General features: G+C 53.7%; 1 protein-coding gene across 7 annotated transcripts in view; it reads right to left on the bottom strand.

The window, feature by feature from the left end:
* The window catches only part of MPRIP (myosin phosphatase Rho interacting protein), a 144,462-nt gene that overhangs the window by 51,986 nt on the left and 72,060 nt on the right, over nt 1-20,416 (bottom strand). For all 7 annotated transcript variants that reach the window (XM_063110157.1, XM_063110159.1, XM_063110158.1 and 4 more), the window contains exons 4-5: nt 10,540-10,691; nt 5,739-5,823 (exon numbers count right to left, since the gene is read on the bottom strand). In XM_063110157.1, coding sequence (XP_062966227.1) covers nt 5,739-5,823; nt 10,540-10,691 — 237 coding nt within the window. The remainder of the gene's footprint in view (nt 1-5,738; nt 5,824-10,539; nt 10,692-20,416) is intronic.

The following is a 20,416-nucleotide window of genomic DNA, read 5'->3' as shown; positions in this document are numbered from 1 at the left end:
GCAGCCCCAAAGTGCCTGTTCCGACTGACCTCAGGCCACACTTGGTGAACGTGTAGAGGAAAGGCTGGGGGTGGGGGGATGTTAGAGCCCTGGCAGCAGACACATGCAAGTTCTCCCCACCCACAAAACGAGACAGCACTCCAAAACAGTGGGCCAGGCATTCACTGCCAGACCACGGTGGCTGGTTCAGTTTGTCACTCCCAGACTACCAGGCACTTAAGACATAAATAAGGGGAGACAGGACAGGGTGAGGAAAGAGAACATGCCCTTCACGTGAGCCCAATGCCACCCATGGGTCCTCAGGGTGAATGCCAATGAATTCACACAGCCCCAAGCCTGGGCCACCCACCTTCCACTCTTTGGTCCTAAGAAGCTAAAACTGAACAACCAGACGCTATGAGAAAGAAAGAGTCATCGGATGCAAACCATCTGCTATGGTCTGAATACTTGTCTCCTCAAAATTCATGTTTTAAAATTTTAACCCCCAAGGTGATAGCATTAGGAGATGAGGCCTTTGGGAGGCGATCAGGCCATAAGGGTGGAGCTCACATGAGTAAGATTAGTGCCCTTACAAGAGAGACCTGACAGAGCTGCCTTCTAATAGGTGCAGACCAGGAACCAGGCCCCACCAGACACTGAATCAGCTGGCACATTAATCTGGGACCTCCCAGCCTCCAGAACTGTGCAGTATATTTCTACTGTTTATAAGCCACCCAGTCTATGGTATTTTGTTATAGCAGCCTGAACGGACTAAGACACCAAACACCCCACTCATATCTGCACATATTCTCACACATGCACACACAAATGCCTGCATGCACATTCTCTCTCTCTCACACACATAGGCACAAGCTAGATCCATGCCAGCAGCACAGTATGCACATGGGAATGGTGTCAATGCCTATCTTTCCCCAGGTCATAGAAGAGGTGCTGCCCCACAGGAAAAGTGTTCCTTGGGCAGGCACCCAGGTAGACACAGGGAGTCCAGTTCTGGGCATGCAGAGAACCTTGACTCAACTCCACAAATATAGAGCCCAGACAAGGGCAGTGCTGGGATGCTCAGCCACCCACGGTGCTAGCTCACACCCTGGCCCAACTGCCCTGCTGTGGGGAATGCCAACAGGATGGCGTCACCCCCTCTCAAGAGCGAGGCATGTATCAGCTGTCTTACCAGAGATAAGGCGCAATATACGAATGCCCAACTTCCACTCCCATCCCGGTGGCCAAGCCTTATTTTTAGAGACCTACCTTAGCCCATCTCTGGGGCCCCTGGTGAGGGTGTGTGTCTGTGTGTGCACACTTGCAGATACAGGATAACCACCAGGTTATCTATTAATAGCCTGGCTAGCCCCTATACCATCCTGTCTCACCAACTCACCTCCCAGGGGAGGCCGCTGGGGCTGAAGAGAGGAGGCAGCATGCCCATACTCACAGTACAGTAAGGGGCAACACGAGGGTCCAAATGTTTCCACCACCCCACTCCTAAGAATGGGAAAAAGTCAGGGAGGGGTGGGGCACTGCCTTGGATGGGGTGCCAGGTCCAAAGCTGTTGTTAGCTTTGCAAGGATTCCAGACCTGGAGGGGCAGGATGGAGCCGGGAAGGTGCACCTTGTGGAGTATACAGAAAGCAAATGTATTTCACAGGGCCTGGTTTTCCAAAGCCTTGCAGTTTCAAATGTTAACCTTGCAAAGGACAGGACATTTTCCCCAGGCTATCGTCTCTGTTATAAGATAAAGAATTGTAACACAGCCAGGTTGCTGGCTCAAAAACAGACAGGTTACTGATTGATATGTAAAGATACTGGGAAATTGCTGTAAGAAGAGAATGTTTGCTAAAATCAAGCTTTTGTTGGTGGATCAACTTAACTTCTTGCAAACTGCATTATGGAATGTTACCAGTTTCTATTGTTAAACTTATTAAACTATACTTAGCAAAAACCCCACCTATGTTTTCTTCCTGAAACTTCCTGGTCTGGAGAATAAATGTGGGAAGAGAACCCCAATTCGGGGTTAATTTCCCAAATGGAAGGAATGCCTCTCTCTTGATGGTTCCAGGAGATTAACCCCTTTTCAGGGGCTTCTCACTGCTCAGAAGAGATGGGCTTTGAATAATCTTTTGCAGCTCCGTCACTGACAAATCTGTGGGAGGCAAAGCAACAGCACCTAACCACCCACTTGGCTCAGAGCTGCCAGGAGACCAACTCCCAGCCTGGAGACTCCCCCTGAAGAAGTCAGCTTCTCAGAGGCAAATGGCAAAGATTTCTCCTGACAACTGCTTGAGCACTACAATGACCCAAGGGGACCTGGCCCCAGGGCCACCGGCCCCTCCGGCTAGAGCGGGCACATACCCCACCCCCACTCCAGGCTGCTCACCCATGACAAACCATAAGCTGTGCTGGATAAGAGCCGCCTGCACTCCCTGCCCCAGCAGTGACACTTCCCCAAGGCAGAAGTCCTTCCAGCTCCCTTGGCACACCCTCTCCCACACCCCAGGGCCTTCCACTCAAAGTCTAAGTGGCCAGAGGCTGGGCACAGCTCTGGTGGGCTCAGCATGGAGCTGCGATTCTTCCTGCAGAACAGGGTAGGGGTGAAATAAACCTGTCCTTGGCAAATTGGTCCCCTCTGTAGAGGGGAAGCTGAACTAGGGTTGGCATAGGTCACCCAAAGAGCCACAAAGAAAGGGGCTGGAGGCTGTGCCTTGGCCAGCTGGCTCCCTCAGCCCCACGCTGTGCGTGAAAGTGCCTGTGGACATGCACACCCCTTTCTGATGCTTGGGGTGACCCTGGCACTAGGAAGGGGTGGGCGAGCAGAGATCCTTAAAAGGAATATGAAATTCCATGCATGAGATCCAAGGGGACTCTGGAAATATACCCATTTCCCAACACCAAGCTGCTCCTGACTCCCAGGTCCTCCCAGTTCCCAGGCTTCCCAGCGTTTCTTCCTTTGAGCAGACTTGACTGTGCTGGATGAGATGTTTGGCCCAGCCTAGGGGCGCCCTTCTACTCCCCACACTGTGGCAGGGTCTGCAGGGCTCCCACTGCACAGACCTGGCCTGAGTCAGAGGAAGGGGCGAGAGTACCCAGGTTCCCTGTATGCTATTTCCTGTACGGTCAGGACAGTTGCACTGCTCACAGCTGTCGATGCCATAACAAAGTCTGTGCTCTTTATCAGAGCTGCTCAGAAAGGGCTTTCACAGTAGGAGGAAGGAGGAAACGGGGGCAGGAAGGCAGGCACCAACTGAGGGGCCTCTCAGATCCCTGCTTGCTAAGCAGGCCCTCTCTCTGCGGGGATTTCAGAGGCGGCCTTCTCTCTACCTCCCTGGCATGAAAGTGGAGCAGGAACACCACGGAGAAGGAAAGGTTCTGACCTGGACTGGGGGACAGCAGCAGACACCCCAGTAGAAAATAAGATTCCTAAGGAGGAGAGGTGGCTCCTCAACACGTGTGCAGGCCTGGCCAGAGCTCACACTGAGAGGCCTGTTTCATAGGTCTCTGAAGAAAGGTGGAAAGACACAGGGCTGAGAGCCTAGGGAGCTGGAGGTGGGAGACCCCTGGGGCCTGCACACCTGGCTGGGGTCCCCATCCTTCCTGCCTTGGCCATACCTGCAGTGGCCCATGGCTTCCTTCTGCTGCAGGCTCTGTCCTTCTTAGACCTTACCAGAGCTCTCAGCATGGAGACCGTGCCCCTCAGGCCACAAGATTTGGACGCCCTGGCTAGGGCTGATCCTGTCTCCTCTCCCAACCCTGGGCTCTGCTGGGACCCCTGACCTCAGCCAAAAGGCTGTCTGCTGCCCCTGCAGCCTGACCCATGGCCTCAACTGCTGGAAGCGGGACCTTTGACTCTCTCACCTGAGTTTCTTGAGGGCAGCAGCTGAGTCTGAGTGGGCACAGCAGAGCACCGTCAAGTCAAGCCTGCCATTTATTCAATCTGAAACTCTCTCAGGCCTACACTGAGCCATGGAGGAGACCAGGTCTTGGGTTCTTGCCTCTACGGGGTCCCTGAAGGCTGTCAGGCTTCCTCCACAGCCCCACCCGGGGCCACTAGAACACTTTCATCATTGGGCTGCAGAGGGGAGACCTACCCACAGACCCTGTCCTGACTGTGGTTCTCTCCTCTGCAGAGGCCTCATGTCACCCCACAAGACTGACTCATAGGGGAGAAGGCCCTGATGAAAGTTCACAGTTTCCAGAAACCAGCAGCCTCAAATGGGATGCTACGGAGATGAAGGAATGGGAAGAAGAGAGACCTCACCAGGCTGGCTTCTGCAGAGGCTTGGGATCAGGTTGAACAGAGCAGGCTGGGACCTTGAGCCTTGTGCTCTAAGAGACAGACCCTCAGGGAAGCGGGTGATTTCTCAACTCTGGGATCATGTGGCTCCTTCTACCAACTGAAAAGGAGAAGCTTGGCCATGGCCAGCAGTATTAGAGAGGACAGTGTCACAGGGGAGGGTACAGCAACCACATTCCCTAGCCTGGGCTGAGAGTCTCCTGTGCAGAGTTACCTTATTTGGAGCAGGAGCTCTGCTCCCACACTGTATCCAAGACATCACCATGGCAACATTGCATAACTCTAAACGCCATTACTCTGCATGCAATTTCTTTCTCTCAAACCAGGCACCTTTGGGGAATTTGTGTTAACTGCTGTTCTCCAGCAGGATACTCCATTTTCAGTTTCTAGGAACCACTCCAATTGCATTTTTTGCCGAATTCTTGTCAGGGACAACTCCCCTCCAGGGGACACTGGCTTGGGCGCCCCCCTAGTTGGCTAAGAGCGGGCCCAGGCTGCTCTCCATCGGCTGGAGGGCCTGTGTGGCAGCCCAAGGGGGCGTGGGGAGAAGGGGGACCCAAGCTAGCACACATTTGCCCCTTCCTGCCCACCTGACATCTGCTGAGCCCCAGGAGGCAGCCGGGCCCAGGGTGAACTGGTGCTCTCCAATTCCGTGGGCTTCTGGCCCTGAGATGCCCAAGGGATCCCCATCCCCACCCTGCTCCCTCTCAGGGCAAAAGCACCTGGTAACAGTAACATTTGGTACAGAGTGGAGAGGAGGGACGTTTGCTGAGCATCCATAATAAGCCCAATACTTCCTTTAATGCTCACAATAATCCCAGCAATTAGACACCAACGGGCCCATTTTGTAAATCAGCTAACTGAGGCTCAGAAAGGTTACTTTACTCCCCCAGGGCCCCGGGAATGTGGGGATTGTGGCAGTAAGGTGCAGAAACCTTCCGTGCCCTGGCCTCTGGGGAAGTACAGGGCCTGGAGGCACCACCCCATGCACCCAACTCTGGTCACATGGGAGTTGGGGTGCTGGGGCCCTTGAGAGCTCTGCGCTAGGCCAGGATGCCCCAGGACACTCCCTCCCTGCCCTATCTCCACCTGCTGTCTGCAGGGCCATCTCCAGGCCCTGAGTCCTTTCTTGGACTATGCTGCACAAGGAGTGTGACCAGCAGCTGGCAGGAGAGCCAAAGGAGTAGACACATACTGTGCTGCTGCTGCTTGACACTTGCCGGCTGGCTAGAACCCTCCCTTGGGCAACCCCAGAGTACACTAGCAGGCCACCCTTGTCCCTGTTGCAGGTCCCACTCTGTGGCTCAGAGAGGATCTTGCAGATTGTAGCCCACAGAGCATCAGAAGGAAGGAGGGGGTGCGCGGGGCTGGTGCCCACCTCAGCCCTGGCCTGACCCCTTCCCCAACCCTCTAGCCTCCTGTTTTTTCCACCTGACAAACCCATTGCCTACCTGTGGTGTGGGGGGCTCCACTTTCCGTTTCTTCTTCTGGTTCTGCTTGTTAGTCCTGGGGTAGACCATGAGCATCTCCAGCCACCTGGGGAGAGAAGAGACAGAGCACCGGGTGAGACTTGGCTCTTAGGACTATGACCACAACTCTCGCTGGGGTGGGCCTCATGCCTTGAGACACCCATCCAGTGGCTAGGCCTCCAGGCAGAGAAGGGCATCACCCCTGATGAGAACCTGCCACTGCCACGGCAGGAAGTGCCACAGAGCAGGCCAGGACAAGCACTGGCTTTGCTATGACCTCCACAGGCTCCCCCCAGCAGCAAGGCAGGCCTGATCATGGGCCTCAGGCACAGCATGTGCCACTGTTCCATACTGACCCTATCTCCAGGGCTTAGACTAGGCTCTAAAGCTGGACTCACACTATAGATTGGCAAGTACACAGATAGGCTGCGACTGGAAGCTGTTTGGGGCTACTGAACAGATGCTGGCCTGAGGCAGGAAATCAGTTGTGCTGGCAAAACTCCCCATGGTGCGTCCCCTCAAGGGGCTGAGCGGCTGACCTCCCAGACCACCCCCTGCACAGGGAGGGCACTGGGTACCCTGACGTTGGGTGCCCAGGGACCCTGTCCAGGGACACCATCAGGGCCCACATGCTGAAGGTTCCCTCTGAACCAGCATCAGAGAAGCAGCGGGGAGCATGGAAAGGGCAGGGGCTGCAGGCAGGAGGCTTGGACTCTGATCTGGCTCTGCCACTGTCCAACCACAACCTTGGGTGGCTCCCAGCTCCTCTGGGCACCAGAAGCTTCATTTCTGAAACCAGTGGCTAGATCAGGTCATGACACTACCACTACCACTACTTCCACTGTACAGAATTTTATGGAGGACAAAAACCCTAAGCAGTGGTTGCCGCATTGGAGCTTTGTACCAGTCCTGAGGAGGAAGGAGGAAGGTGGGGGAGAAAGGGGGGTGGTAGGAACAGAGGGCAGGAGGGGCCCTGCCTCTGAAGCCCCAGCTCCAGCCTTGGGTCTGGTGTGGGAGGGCAGCCCCAGTGTTCTCTCTAGAGGTAAGGAACTTCAGGAGATACTGATTCAGATCTTGAGGTCACCAGGACCCAGGGATGGCTGTGGAGTCTGTACTGCTGCACCTGGCTGGAGGCCACGCCCACCCAGTGCCCAGCAGCACACCAAACTAGGGCAGGGAGAAGGGCTAATGTCTTTAGCAGCCAGAGGTGCTTCTTTAATTTGAGGCTGCTGCAGGCCGGCAAGGAGGCAGGAAGGAAGGAAGGAGGGGAGGAAGGGAGGGTGGGAGGAAGGGAGGGTGGGAGGAAGGGAAGGGGAGAGGGCCGGTCACAGTGGCCTTCTGGGACAGCCTCAGGACAGGTGTGCTGTTGACAGCTGGGGAAGCCAGTCTTGGTTCAGGAATCACAGCAACTAGGCTGAAGGGCTATATTCAGTACATAGCCAGTAACCCTCGATTTGCTGGGATAACAAATACCTGTCCCATCAGAGACCTGAACCATGGGTCCTGCTGGTCACTTCTCAATGGCCCCAAAGCAAGAAAGGAGGACTGTACCTGCAAAGCCAGCAAAAAGGCATGCCTGAGCCCCTCCCTGTTTCACTAAGGTTGGCTGGGAGAGGAGGCTGCCAGGAGAGGGCCTTACTCCATAACCTGGGAGTTCAATGTTTGAGGGTTAAAAATACCTGCCTTCCAGCCTGCCACAGGGTTGACATTTCTGCTGGGCACTCTAGAGGAACTGTGCTTGCAGAAGGCCTCTCTTAAAACTTCACCTACGTGCGGAGAGGAGACTCCCAAGTAGAAGTTACCTCACTCCCCCAGGGCCCCAGGAGCATGGAGAGTGTGGCAGGGGGTGTGGAACCCTTCCGTATGCAGACTGGCCCAGGTGCCATCAGTTGGCAACCCTATTGAGCCTGGGAAGATGGGGCCTTAAGAGAGCAGGAGAGAAGGTTTACCACCGTGGAGGAGCTGCTGAGCTCTCAGGGCTGGCTGCAGTAAGCCAGGAACACAGCAAAAGAGCCAGGGACAGTAAGGGCCTGGGCTGTCCCGTTAGCATCTTAGTCTTTGTTCAGACTGGAGTCTGGCTGGAGTCAGATAGATGCCGGGTCCGGGAAGAGATGATAAAATATGTCCTTTGTACTCAGATTTCTCACGGAAGCCCGGGAGGAAGCACCTAACATTATTCAGTTTGTTATGAATGTTAAGAAAAGAAACCCAGTAAACCCAGTTAAGAGAGCGGTAAATGTGGACACAGGATTGGTGGGCACTGGGGCTCCCCAACTCCAGAAGGCAGAGCCTGGACAAGTGAGAATGGGGGAGGGGCAGAGCTGAAAGGCAGGGAAGAGGAGAAGCCCAGACCCCAGCCCAGCTGGAGAGTACAGGAGAGCCCCTTGCCAACTCCCACTCAAATCCCACCTCCTCTGTAAGAGCTGTATGAACTATGACCCCAGCAGCCTGGAAGCCCCCTTCCCGGAGGTGGGAACTGGAACAGGATCTCCTGACTTTCTCCTTCCAGCCTGGGAGAGGCATGGCTGCCTCTGGGGTTCAGAGAAGACCCCAAGTATAAGGCTGGGTGGGACAGTCCCAAATCCCCCTGCTCCCAGCTGGCCTGGCAGAAGTGTCTGCACCTCCTCATGAACACAGTTTTGATGTGACCAGAGTGATCAAGCGAGGTTACGGGTAAAGGAGCTGTGATAGGCAGAGGAGGCCACAGAGGGAAGGGGCCATCTGCAAGGTGAGAGGCAGAGAGAGGAAAGAAGAAGAGGGAGACACACCCTCCCCAGGGCGCACCTGCCCCAGCTAACTCCCTTATGGGGTGGAGTCCTGGCATGTGGGGAGCAACTGCAGGGCCCAGGGGCAGGCTGTGCCAGGAGAAACTGCTTGTTAGAGACAAAAGAGCAAGGCCCAGAGCCAGGATGAGGGGCAGGGAAAGAGCCTCAGGTGGCTCATTCTGGCTTTTGCTATGCCCCTGAGCCACCTGTGTCTGGGACCTTGGTCTGGGACCTTGCCTACCACAGCTGCATGGGTATAGCAGGCCTTGCACATGCAGACAGAAGAGACAACAGAGAAACAACCAAAGAAGAGGGGCTCAGGATGGAGCGAGGACCCTTGGCTGCCTGCCAGAGATACTAAGAGCTCAGCATCACCCTCTCCTAACACCACATGGCACTTCACATCCTCGCTGGCCTGGTCCCAGAACAGACAACCCAATGCCAGACACTCCCCAGCCCACCCTGGGGACTTCAAACCCCCTTTCCATCCTACCTGTCACCCAGACCCTCCCTGGGACCCAGCTCCCTCAGGAATCCATTAGGCAGAGTAGACCTCAGACCAGGTGTGTCCAGTCAGGCCAGGTGGCAGAAGCAGGTGTGAGCCAGGAAGCACAGGTGGGCGCTCTCCCCAGAGTGACCCTTGGCCAGGCTCCCTGCGCTTCCAGGCCCTGTCTCCCCAACTACAGAATGAGGGTTCTTTACAAGCCCTTGATACTCTTAAATTATATTGTTCTAGATTAAAATTAGGGACACAAAGTGCACCTCTGGTTTGTCCCCGGGAACAAGAAATGCAAACCTGCCTCTCTCCAGGGTAGGACTCTGGCCAACAGCAGCCCAGCAGAGGGCGCCCCACAACCCGGCTGGGCCCTCTGCCCCACCCCACCAGGCCTCTGGAACCTCAGGCCGGAGCTCACAGGGTGGGGCGCCCCCTCCCTCCCTCACCAGCTGTGGCCAGCTGTGGCCAGGTGGCTACGAGTTTTTCATTGGAGACCGCAGGGCTTCATATTCTCAGTTCCCTCTACCCCGCACTGCGGTCATCAGCCCGTTCCCTAACAACTTCCTCAGGGTTGCTTTCTCCCAAAGCCTCTCAGTGTCATCTGCCTCCTCCTCAGCCTTCAAGCATGAGGGATGCCCCAAGATGCAATCCCTGACTCCTGGCCAGGCCGCTGAGCCCGCTCACCAGCACATACCACTCTTCACCATGGTCCAGGCCACAGGGTGTTCGTAGCAAATGCCCCGATGTTGGACCAGGAGCTTTGGCAAAGCAGATGCCACCACGGGTTTGGGAGCATGGAGCTCACATCCCTCAGGACTGTCAGCTGTCTCAAAACCTGGGCCCACCTCCTGCTCTTACAGGAGAGTGGGGTGAGCAAGAGACTTGTCCATTCTTTCCACTTGGACAAAGAAGCCAGACTGTGTGGCAGCAGTGGAGTGGCCCATGGGCGTGAGGCAATAGGGACATGACAGAGACACCACCATCCTCAGGGTCATCCCTGAGGAAGATGCACAGATATGTGGATAATCTCGAGCCTTTACACCAGCCGGGTGATGGAGCCTAGCACCTCATCGGGAGGGCCCCGAGGAGGGGCCGACACTCAGGTGGCCTTTGACCAGCCTGGAGGAAGGAGGGTTTATTCCAGACTGAGGGGAGGATGTGAGCCACGCAGAGCAGTGTGAGTGACTCCAGGCAGCTCAGTCCTACCGAGGCACACTGGTGAGGGCAGAGAGCTGGGAAGAGGCCTCACTGGGCTGGCCGAGGAACTGGACCGGATGGGGTTTTAGGCAGGAAAAGGCAAGGTTGAGTATGCTCTGGGACTGATCCCCTTGTGGTCAGACGACAGGTGGGTTGGGAGTGCGGGGAGAACAGAGGGGGAGGTAAGCGAAGACACCACCGTGCCAGCACATAGCCCATTTCGTGCTGAATCCAAATTTGAGCCTGGTCCAACCAAGGACCCACGGGAGGGTGGGCGGGCGGGCAGGCGGGGAGCACCTCCTCCTGCCGCACTGAGCACACTCACCCGCTGATGATCTCCTTGGTTTCTGCCCGGATGAAATGCTCCTTCTCAGGTGTCAGAATGCACAGGGAGAACTTCTGGCCCGTGCGGCCTTCACCATCCACCACATCCGTGCACTGGTTCATGTTGATAGTGCCCTGAGGGAGGGTTGTGGGCTGCAAGAAGATGGCAGAGGGATCATGCAGAGGCCAACGAGCCAGACCCTCGCAGCTCCACCTCCTACCCGTCCACCCTGGGGAGGAGTGGGACAGGCCTGCTTCTCTCCAGAGGAAGCCCAGCTGCATAACTCCTACTCGGAGAACAATATCCCAGCTCACAACAGAGGAAGGAGTGCAGATGAAGGGAGGACAGGAAAGGGACAGCTTGGTCAGGACAGCTGGGGTGACAGAGGCACACAAGAGAGCAGTGAGAAAAAGCTCCATTCAAAATAGCAAGGTTATTTCTGGAGGCAAGGAGGGGGCAGAGAGAAGTCACATCCTTGAGAGCAGGCTGAGGGGCTGGCAGCACGGGCCAGGCACACAGTAAGCTCGTTAGAGGCAGGCCGCTCAGCCCCGGGAGCCACGAGGAGCCCTGTGAACCGCCCAGCCAGCTCTGGCCAACAAACTTAATTTTTTTTTTCTTCTGACAGCAAAAGCTGTTAGACACTGAAATTAGGGACAGAAAAATCAAAAACAGGAAAAGAAGGCTTTAAGAAAGTCCCGCTGAGGCAAAGGGCTACAGGAGAGGACCTTTTAAAAAATGATTGGTTAGCCCTTGTGTCCTTGGTCTATTACTCCCCCAAACTCGAGGATGATGTGGGGAAGCAGACAGGTCAACATGGCTACCACCCCCAGGAGCTGAGACGCTGTCCTTAACATCCTCTGCAGGTCTCACAGGGACACTGCAGCCCTGCAGGGCCCAGACTCCCAGCAGCCACAGGGAGGGCAGGCTCCTACTCCAACTCCACCCCACCTTTGGGGCAGCTGCCAGCATCTTCCCAAGCTCGCCCCAAGAGCCTGCCACTTCCCTGGCCTTGATGCTGGAGAAAAGGCAGATGCTTGCCAACTGAATTTGGGAGAAAAGGCAAATGGCGGCCACCTGGGGGTAAACTGCAGCCAGCCTGCCTCACTCGTAGAGCTCATGCAGGTTCCTGCTGCCATCCAGCCACAAGCTCCCTACTAACAGCTGAGGGAAGAGGCCTGATGGGAAGGGCAGGATGCTGGGTTGGCGCCGACGCTGAGCCCAGACCACCTATGCCCCACACCCCATCCTCCTCGTCTGTTGAACAAAGGTGAGGTGCAACCTTCCAGACCCCCCAGCTCGATCTCTGATGAGCTTCCCCCACTGCTCCTACCAGGCCAACCTTCGAGCTCCTATGACCCACCTGCCACCTCCCTTTACATCCCTTGATGCCTGCAGGAGCCAGAACCAGGGTGCAGAGTTCGCAGAGCCCTCGCCCGCACACGGCTGCCAGCTCTCTTCCCCAGGGTGAAGGGGAAGCTCCCAGCTCCAAGAAGCCTTTCATGGTAAGTGGGGGAGGGACCTGGGTGCAGCGTCCTCCATGGGCCCAGTTCAGAATGGAGGAGGCATGGCAGGAGGACCGCGAGGCCAGGCATACAGAGTGGCCTCTGACTTTTGCACCTTTGGCTCCATATTCCTGGTGTGTCCTGCCTTAGCACTGACCCTGGGGGACATGAAGAGAAGCCACACTCCAGCCCAGCCCAGTGCTCTCCATCAGTGGAGAGGACTGCAGGTGCCTCTCCAGACATTCTTGGAGGGTCCTGGAGAAGGAGCCGGGTAGGGAGCAGAAGGGAGTTTCTCAGGAGCCGTGGGCAACAGAGGCCCACACGTGAGCAATGTTCCCACAGCCACAGGTCAGGTGGGCCCCTACAGCGCAGAGGAGGAGCCCTAACGTTCCCAACCTCCTCTCTCTGGCTCTGACCCCTTTATTCTATTCTACACAAGTTCTAGTCCCTGGGCCATCTCCAGGATCAGGCAGTGCCTGTCTGAACCCTCTTCCCCCTGCCCTTTTAGAGCTTGACTCCCCAACACAGAAGTGCTTGCTTCTCTTGGCCACAGACATGGCACCTGGTCTCTCTGAGGAGGATCCTCTTGTTTGTGGAACGAGGAAAATAATGCTGTGGCCCACTGTGAGGACTGAATGACATAAAGCTGTAGAAAGCAGGGCCCGCCCAATGGATTTGTTTCCAGAGTGAGCCAGGAGCAATCACAGAGGGAGAGGGGGAGGGGTACAACAGAGCGGCTTTTCCAAGTCAGTTCTTCCTCCCTGTCCCTGATCCCCACCCCAGTCCTTGGGCCCATGGCCTCAAAATGCTGACAGCATCTGCCCTTGGTAAGTCATGTGTCTACACCACAGCACCAACCTATTATAAAATGCAACCTGTATATCACACAAACAAAGATAAGCTAAGTGGGGACAATAAAACATACCAACAAAAATTCTAATATTTTCTTCTCAAGAAATCATCCACTGGGCCCCCTGGGGGTGCAGGTTCTACCGTGAGAGACTGTTCCAGGGTTCACTCACTGTAACTGTCCTCACTGGCACTCGGACCCCAGCCAAAGACCCTGGCAGCTAGATGTGCTCGTGTGTCGGTCTCACCAACGGAGGGTGAGGCGACACCCACACCTCCCTGGGCCTGTTTCCTCATGTGAGAAATGAGGATTCTACATATTTCAGAAGCATCAATAAAAAGCAAAGACACGACAAGTGAGACCAGGACTGAAAGAAATTAGCGTTTACTTACTTCGTGTGGAGATACACAATATCAGTCTCTTTTATACCCCTTACAGGTTACTTACCATGAGGTGGGCATTACCTGATCCTATTACATACACAGAAAACGCAGTAAGGGCCGAACCCGTAGGGCACTCGGTAGAGTGCGGCGACGCTCCCGCCGCGGGTTCGGATCCTATATAGGAATGACCGGTGCACTCACTGGCTGAGTACCGGTCATGAAAAACGACAAAAAAAAAAAAAAAAAAGAAAAAAGAAAAGGCAGTAAACAGAGGGCAAATAACAGACATCAAAGGAGGGAAAACTTTGCGACTCCAAAGCCCAATCTATTTTCCACTGGATCATGGAGCTTCCAATGAGGTTGGGAAGAAACTCCCTACTCTAAAATCAGATTATCTCACTATTAGTTAAGCCCGGTATTAACTTTTCTTTTTAATAACAGCTTTATTGAGATATAATTCACACGTCACACAATTTACCTATATAAAGTGTACAATTCAATGGCTTTTACTATGTTAACAGGGCTGTAAATCGATCAATTGCAGAACATTTTCTTCATCTCCTTTAAAAAACCTGGACCATTAGAAATTATTTCCATCTGACACCCTGCCTCCCACCTCCACAACTGCTAGTGTACTTTCTGCCTCTGTACATTTATCTGTTCTGCATACTTCATGTAAATGGAACCATACAACATGCAACCTTTTGTGTCTGGCTTCTTCCACTTAGCATATTTTCAAGATTCATCTATGCTGAAGCATGTATCAATACTTCACTCCCTTTTATGGCCGAATAATATTTCCATGGTGTGGCTACACTATACTTTGTCTATTCATCTGTTGATGGACATTTGAGTTGTTTCCATTTTTTGGCTACTATGAATAATGTTGCTATGAACATTCATGAACAAGCGTTGGTGTGAATGTATTCTTTCATATCCTTTGGATGTATACCTAGGAGTGGAATGGCTGGGTCATATGGTAACTCTATGTTTAACTCTTTAGGGAATTACCAGACTATTTCCCAAAGTGGCTACACCATTTCACATTTCCACCAGCATTGTGTGAGGATCTGGTATTAGCTTTTTACACTGTATTTATGCCTTGCTTCTAACCAGCACTCTTGGAGAGCAGGTCCCATTATGCTCTGATGACCGCTATGAAAATAAATCCAGGGCCAGCCCGGAGCTCACTTGGGAGAGCATGATGCTGACAACACCAAGTCAAGGGTTAAGATCCCCTTGCTGGTCATCTTTAAAAAAAAAAAAAAAAAAAAAACAAAACCATTCCTTGTGAGGCTCAATATTGCCACCCAAGGGAGGAAGCACCAGCACCTGCTGCAGTGCCACCCACGCTTCCACTCACTCACTGCATGCCACAACCCTACAAGGCAGGTGCTATTGTCACCCCCATCATGCAGATGGGAAGCAGGCCACTGAGAAGCTAAGTAAGGTATCTAAGGTCAGAATGTTAAGAAGTAGCTATGCCAGGATTCAAACACAGCCCCCTTGCTCTGGATCTAGCCCCTTCACTACTCCGCACTCAGCTGCATTTCCAGCACTCACAAAGTAGGCCGAGGTTCTGGCCTACAGTTCAGGGCTGCACTTCTTCCCTCCCCTGCCTCTGCCTAGGAGATAGGATGGACACACACACACACACACACACACACATGCACGCACACATGCACACACACACACAAGCACTTGGAAGAGAGAAGAAAATGTTCTGGCTAGGCCTGAACCTTGTGCTGCAAGAACAAGGGCAAATATCTAGGCTGTAACCCAAATACATCCAGAGGGAATGCCTTACCTCCAACACTATGGCACGAACCAGCTCTGAAGAGCTGCTTGCCCTAATTGTGTACCTCTAGAGGTTAGGAATCCAGGCTTCGCCTAGTTCTGGTTGTTTTGTTTTCCAAAAAAGAGATGGCTGTCTGTAGCCCATCCGGCTCTGCGGTGTCACAAGTTATGGGGTTAGTAACTGCCCAGTCTTCCAGCCATCTGGAGCCTCAGGTCCTCTTCTGTCCTCCAGACAGCCCCAGCTAAGATGGCAGAGCTTCTACAGGCCGAAGACTGTTTAAGCAGGAGAGACCAAGCAGGAGAGCACAAGACAAGGGCCTCTCTCTAAAGAGGTGGCCAGGCCCGACAGAAAGTCTGGCTCTCCCACCTGTCCTCTGCATGCTACAGCCAGGGTGACCTTCCTGAGTTAGAACAACCCTGCTACAGCAGACCTGCCACCTGGAGACCCTCTTGGGTACTCTCTACCTCACCCGTGGTCCAAGCAGGCACACTTTTGGGGAAACTGGCCTCTGTTTCCTGCTGACCCCTGAGAGTGTGGAAAGGCAAGTTTTTAAGAGCCAGAAAGAAAGAGGAAGACAGAAACATCAGGAGGGGCCTTTTAGCACTGCCAATGGAGCTCTTTCCTCCAGGCAGCTGTTGTTACAGAACGCACAAGACCTGGGTGAGAATCACCCATGTTTTCAATTCCTGCTTCCCCATTCAGAGGGAAACAGAGACCCACAGAAACAAAGCCTTCACATGGGACAAAGAATCACTCCCCAAATTTAAAGGTCAGAAAGGGCCTTTCAGTGTGAATGCTGACCCCATCCACGCTTCAGGTCTGCGGGCGGTGTACTTCTCAAACTCGTCTGACTGAGCCCGCAGAGAACACAGCACTCACGTGCACACGCACACACACAGTGGAAAGGAAAATTAGGAATCGGTATTTTTCATCACATGCTCTGTGTTTATTATTTATATTTTTTATGTTCCCCATGACCCACTTAAGTATGAAAAGTACTGTTTCCAAGTCTTGGTGACAAGCAGTCACCCGGCTCCCCTGCACATGGCCAGGAACAGGGGGTTAGCATACCCAGAAAGGACAAGAACCCGTCTTTCAACACATGCTGTGCCGGGCAGGCCCTAAGTAGTTACAGGTACTGACTCACTCAGGAGGTGAGCACACATCACTGTCTTGATTTCCAGATGTGCACGTTAGGGCTCAGAGTTATTAACGGACACGACTCCCCTTGGGGCCATCCAGAACAAGTCCGATCCCTCTGACTGGCACCCTTGCCCCTCCTTGGTGTCTTTCCTCCTGTCTTTGCAATTGTTTGTACAAAGTCATGCCCAAGTTCACAGGAGAACCTGTAGGCAGGGCCACCAGGCCTGACCCACACAGGGGTCTCACCCAGCCCTGCTCTTTGCACAGGAGAAGCGTGCTTGCTAAGCTGCCCTTTGTAGGACCAGATCAGACAGGGCTGAGGCAGGAACATGACCTCTTTCCTCCCTCCCCCAAGGTAATAACAATGGCAACCACAAGCAGGCAGAGTGAGGGCTGATGGGCAGAGGCACTGGAGGCTTGGTTTGGCTACTAAACTCAGGTCTAAGGAGAGGCCCTTCCTTTCTCTGAGAGTGAGAAAGTTGAATCTGAGTTCTCGGTGGAAGGAGAGCAGCCCTTGGGGAGCACCAGCCAAGTACCGCAGCCTTTCCCCGGCATCCCTGGGACTGAGCAGTTGGCCCAGGTTCACAGAGGTCTCCCTGCTCTTCATGCTGCAGCCACGCTGCTCCTATGAGCCCAATTGTAATAAATTGTGAATCCCTCTTTCTCGAGGAGACGCTGGTGACCACCCTGAATGCTAACAGGTGTAGAATGGGCACATGACTCTCAGTCCAGAGTCCCTCTGGGGCCACAGTCCTCTCCAGCAAGTAGCACTCTACATAGATGGATATCCACAAAATCCAAGTCCTCTGAGGAAACTGGAGAGCTGTGGAAAAGGGGTCATGATCACACCCAGACCTGGAGCGAGCAAAGCCTCTGCCTGGCCTCTGTGCCACAACTCAGAGAAGCATTATACTACCCAGCCAGGGGCTCAGGGACAGCAGGGACAGCAAGGGGCTGCAGCAGGTGCCCACCAGGTGCCCACCCCTCCTTCCCTTTCCAGCCACTGTCTCCAGCCCTGCATATTCTACGGTCCTTGTGGTTTGTGGGGCAGTTTCACAACCATCCTCCACACTGGAGCCTCCTGGCTGCGTAAGGGGTGAACATATGCCTTGTTTCGATTGTAAAATGGTGTTGCTGTTGTAGACAAGTTTGGCGGTTGCTCACAAAGTTAGAGTTATATGATCCAGCAATACCACTCCTAAGTATATGCCCAAAAGAACAGGAAACAGCTGTTTGAACAAAAACTTATACACAGATGTTCATAGCAGCACTGTTCATATACACATGCCACGGAATATTATTCAGCCATAAAAAGAATGAAATACTGACACACATGCTTCAACATGAGCAAACCTTGAACACATTACGCTGAGTGAAAGAAGCCAGTGACACATGGACAGATACTGCATGAATCCATTTTGATGAAATGTCCAGAACAGGCAACTCTGTAGCGAGAGAAACCCATGAGTGGTTGCCTGGGGCTAGTGGCGAGGTCGAGGAATGAGGAATGATGACGCGCATGAGATTTCCATCTGGGTGATGAGAATTTCCATTTGGGTTTCAGGCAATGGTGATGCTGCACAACATCATGAATGTCCTAAATGCCACTGGACTGTACATTTTTAAATGGTTACAATTGGTGAATTTTATATTATGTGTATTTTTCCACAATAAAAACCCCCTCACCTAGTACAGTTGTCATGAGACCTGAGATGATACTGTCCACGTGACACGAGGTTCGGGCTGCCACACACCACACTGTCCCCCACTGTCACCTCCTGTCTCTCAACATATACCTACACACTCCCTGCCATAGCCAGGGGTGGTGTCAGAAGATAGCGTATTCAATATGTTGTCTCTGAATTCTTGTCACAGAAGAAGGGAGTACTTTGGGCACGGTCAGCTTCCCACCAAGGGACAGAGAGGCCAGGCCCAGCTGGACCAAGGGAGCTCTAGGCATCGTGAGGATTACGTCTCTCTGCGATGGGAGGGAAAGCAAGACCTCTGTGCTATGATGGCTATCGGGGCTTTTGATGGGCCACACCGAGCAGTTCACCCAAGGGCAGCCAAGCGCACCTCGCACATCTTCTCCAGGTGCCTCGCCGGTCCTTGCCTTGGGGCCCTGGGGAAGATCAAACAGAGTCTGGTGTCCCAGGCCACACTCTGGGGGAGTCCAGGCACCTGGTCCCAGATGCCACAGATACATGGCATCTCCGACCCCTCTCCCCATCAGCTCCCAGGTGCACACTGCTCGCATCTGAGTGCTGCAGCCCCCACTTCCTACTGCTCACCCATCCAAATGGGGGATGGGCAAGTGGGAGACCCCAAACCTGGGATTCTGGGGGAAGTTCTATGGGAGGCTCAGCAGGATGAGGCCACCTGTGAGCAGCTGGTGCATGGTGAGGGCCTTTGAGTTCTGCTCTCCCAGGCACAGTGGTGCTCAGTGCCTCTGCATAACTCAACGGGAAGAGCCCAGGGCCGGGCCAGCCTGGAGTCTCTCTCCCAGGCACAGGCCTGGCCAGGCCGTCCTCCATCTCACCTGCTCCAACAGCCTCCCAGCCCCAGCTCTCCGCCCTGTGTCTGAGGCCCCTGCCAACCACCCCACTTTACCTCCTGGCCCTGCTCACTGCCCCTGCCCATCTGTTCTGCCCATTTCCAGTGAGAAACTTGATAAAAGTAATTGTATTTGCCTCTATACACCTAGGTTGGCACCTCCCAAAATGAGCTTCACTATATGTTCTTGAATAATGCAACTAGATTTTTATTATCGATTTATTTATAATATGAATATCTGTTTTATTTGTATACAATATTTTATGTGTAAATAAATATTTATAAAATAGGAACAAGCAACTTTATCAAAATCTCACGTTCATTAAGGGTTAACAGGAAGACACGTGTAAAGATGAGATGTGATAGGCTCTGCTCTCTGGGGGGCATGAGATGGAGAAGCTGTCTGGAAGGAGATGCAGGGCCCAGAGCAGACACCCCAGCTCCAGGGGTCCATGGCCTTCCCACACTCAGTACCTTGTCGCTGGAGCCAAGCTCCTGGCCTGCAGCCACTGCTCTGGCCTCGGGCCAGGACTCAGTAGCAACCAGCAGATGATGAAGCTTACAGGCAGAGGTGGGTAAGGTGATGCTGCAGAGTCCCACCTACATGAAATGTCCAGGACAGGTCAATGGATAGAGACGGACGGTAGATGAGTGGCTGCCATGGGCCGGGAGAGCAGGGGAGGATTTAGGGGTGAAAGCTAAGGGTGCAGGGTTTTTTGGGGGGTGATGAAAAAATGTTCTAAAATTAGAATGTGGTGATGGTTGTACAACCCTTTGAATATCCAAAGACAATGACTTGTACACTTAAAGCAAAACCAAATATTACATAGATAATAGAAAAAACCACAGTATGGCAGCCAACAGGCCAAGGCTGCCAGAGGCTGGTGCGGCTCCCCTTATGCACCCGCGGGAAAGAACACTTACCTCCCGCTGCCTCCAACCCAGGCCTGGAAGGGACTCTGTACCCCACCCTCACCCCCTAGTTCCAGATGTGCCAACCCAGGCCCAGGTTTCCCAACACCTAATAGTATGTTGCCCCTACCACAGGAAGAGGCAGGGACCATGTAGCTAGGGTCCAAATACTCAAGATCCTAACTGTCAATCCACCGGGATCTTACAACAGATGCCTCTGCAGAGGGCAGAGCTGAGTGTTTCATCAGGAGGTGGCCCTCACTGGTGATGATGGGGGCTGAGCCGTTGCTTCCACTCCTAGGAGGTCCCCCTTTTAAGATTCGGCTCTGGCCCCATTCAGAGACAGTGTGGGCTTTCTGAGGCACTTGTGGCTTCAGTGGATTAGCAGAAAGGGGCCTCCAAGACATGGTGTATCTGCTAATCCCAGGAGCAGTGCTGCCCATTCCCCCCCCCATCCCCCACCTCTGCGGTGAGTGAGGCGAACCTGATGCTGTCCCTATTGAAGTAGGCAGGGGGACTTTATGGGGTGCGATGGAAATGACCCATTCAGGGCTTTGGTGGGGGCATTGTTAGAGCCAGCTAAACTTATTTTTTAAAAGAGGAAAGAACACAAGGACCCTTTTCATTTGTTGCCAATGCCAGGAAGTTCCTTCTCGTACCTGCTGTGCCAGACCAGCCTGCTGGCTGGGCAGCAAGACATCCAGACCCCTGCCAAGTAGCCAAGGGCCCTCTGTCA

This window comes from Cynocephalus volans, chromosome 10, assembly GCF_027409185.1.
Source record: "Cynocephalus volans isolate mCynVol1 chromosome 10, mCynVol1.pri, whole genome shotgun sequence".
Lineage (NCBI taxonomy): Eukaryota > Metazoa > Chordata > Mammalia > Dermoptera > Cynocephalidae > Cynocephalus > Cynocephalus volans.
This window is presented reverse-complemented; position numbering and strand designations above follow the sequence as displayed.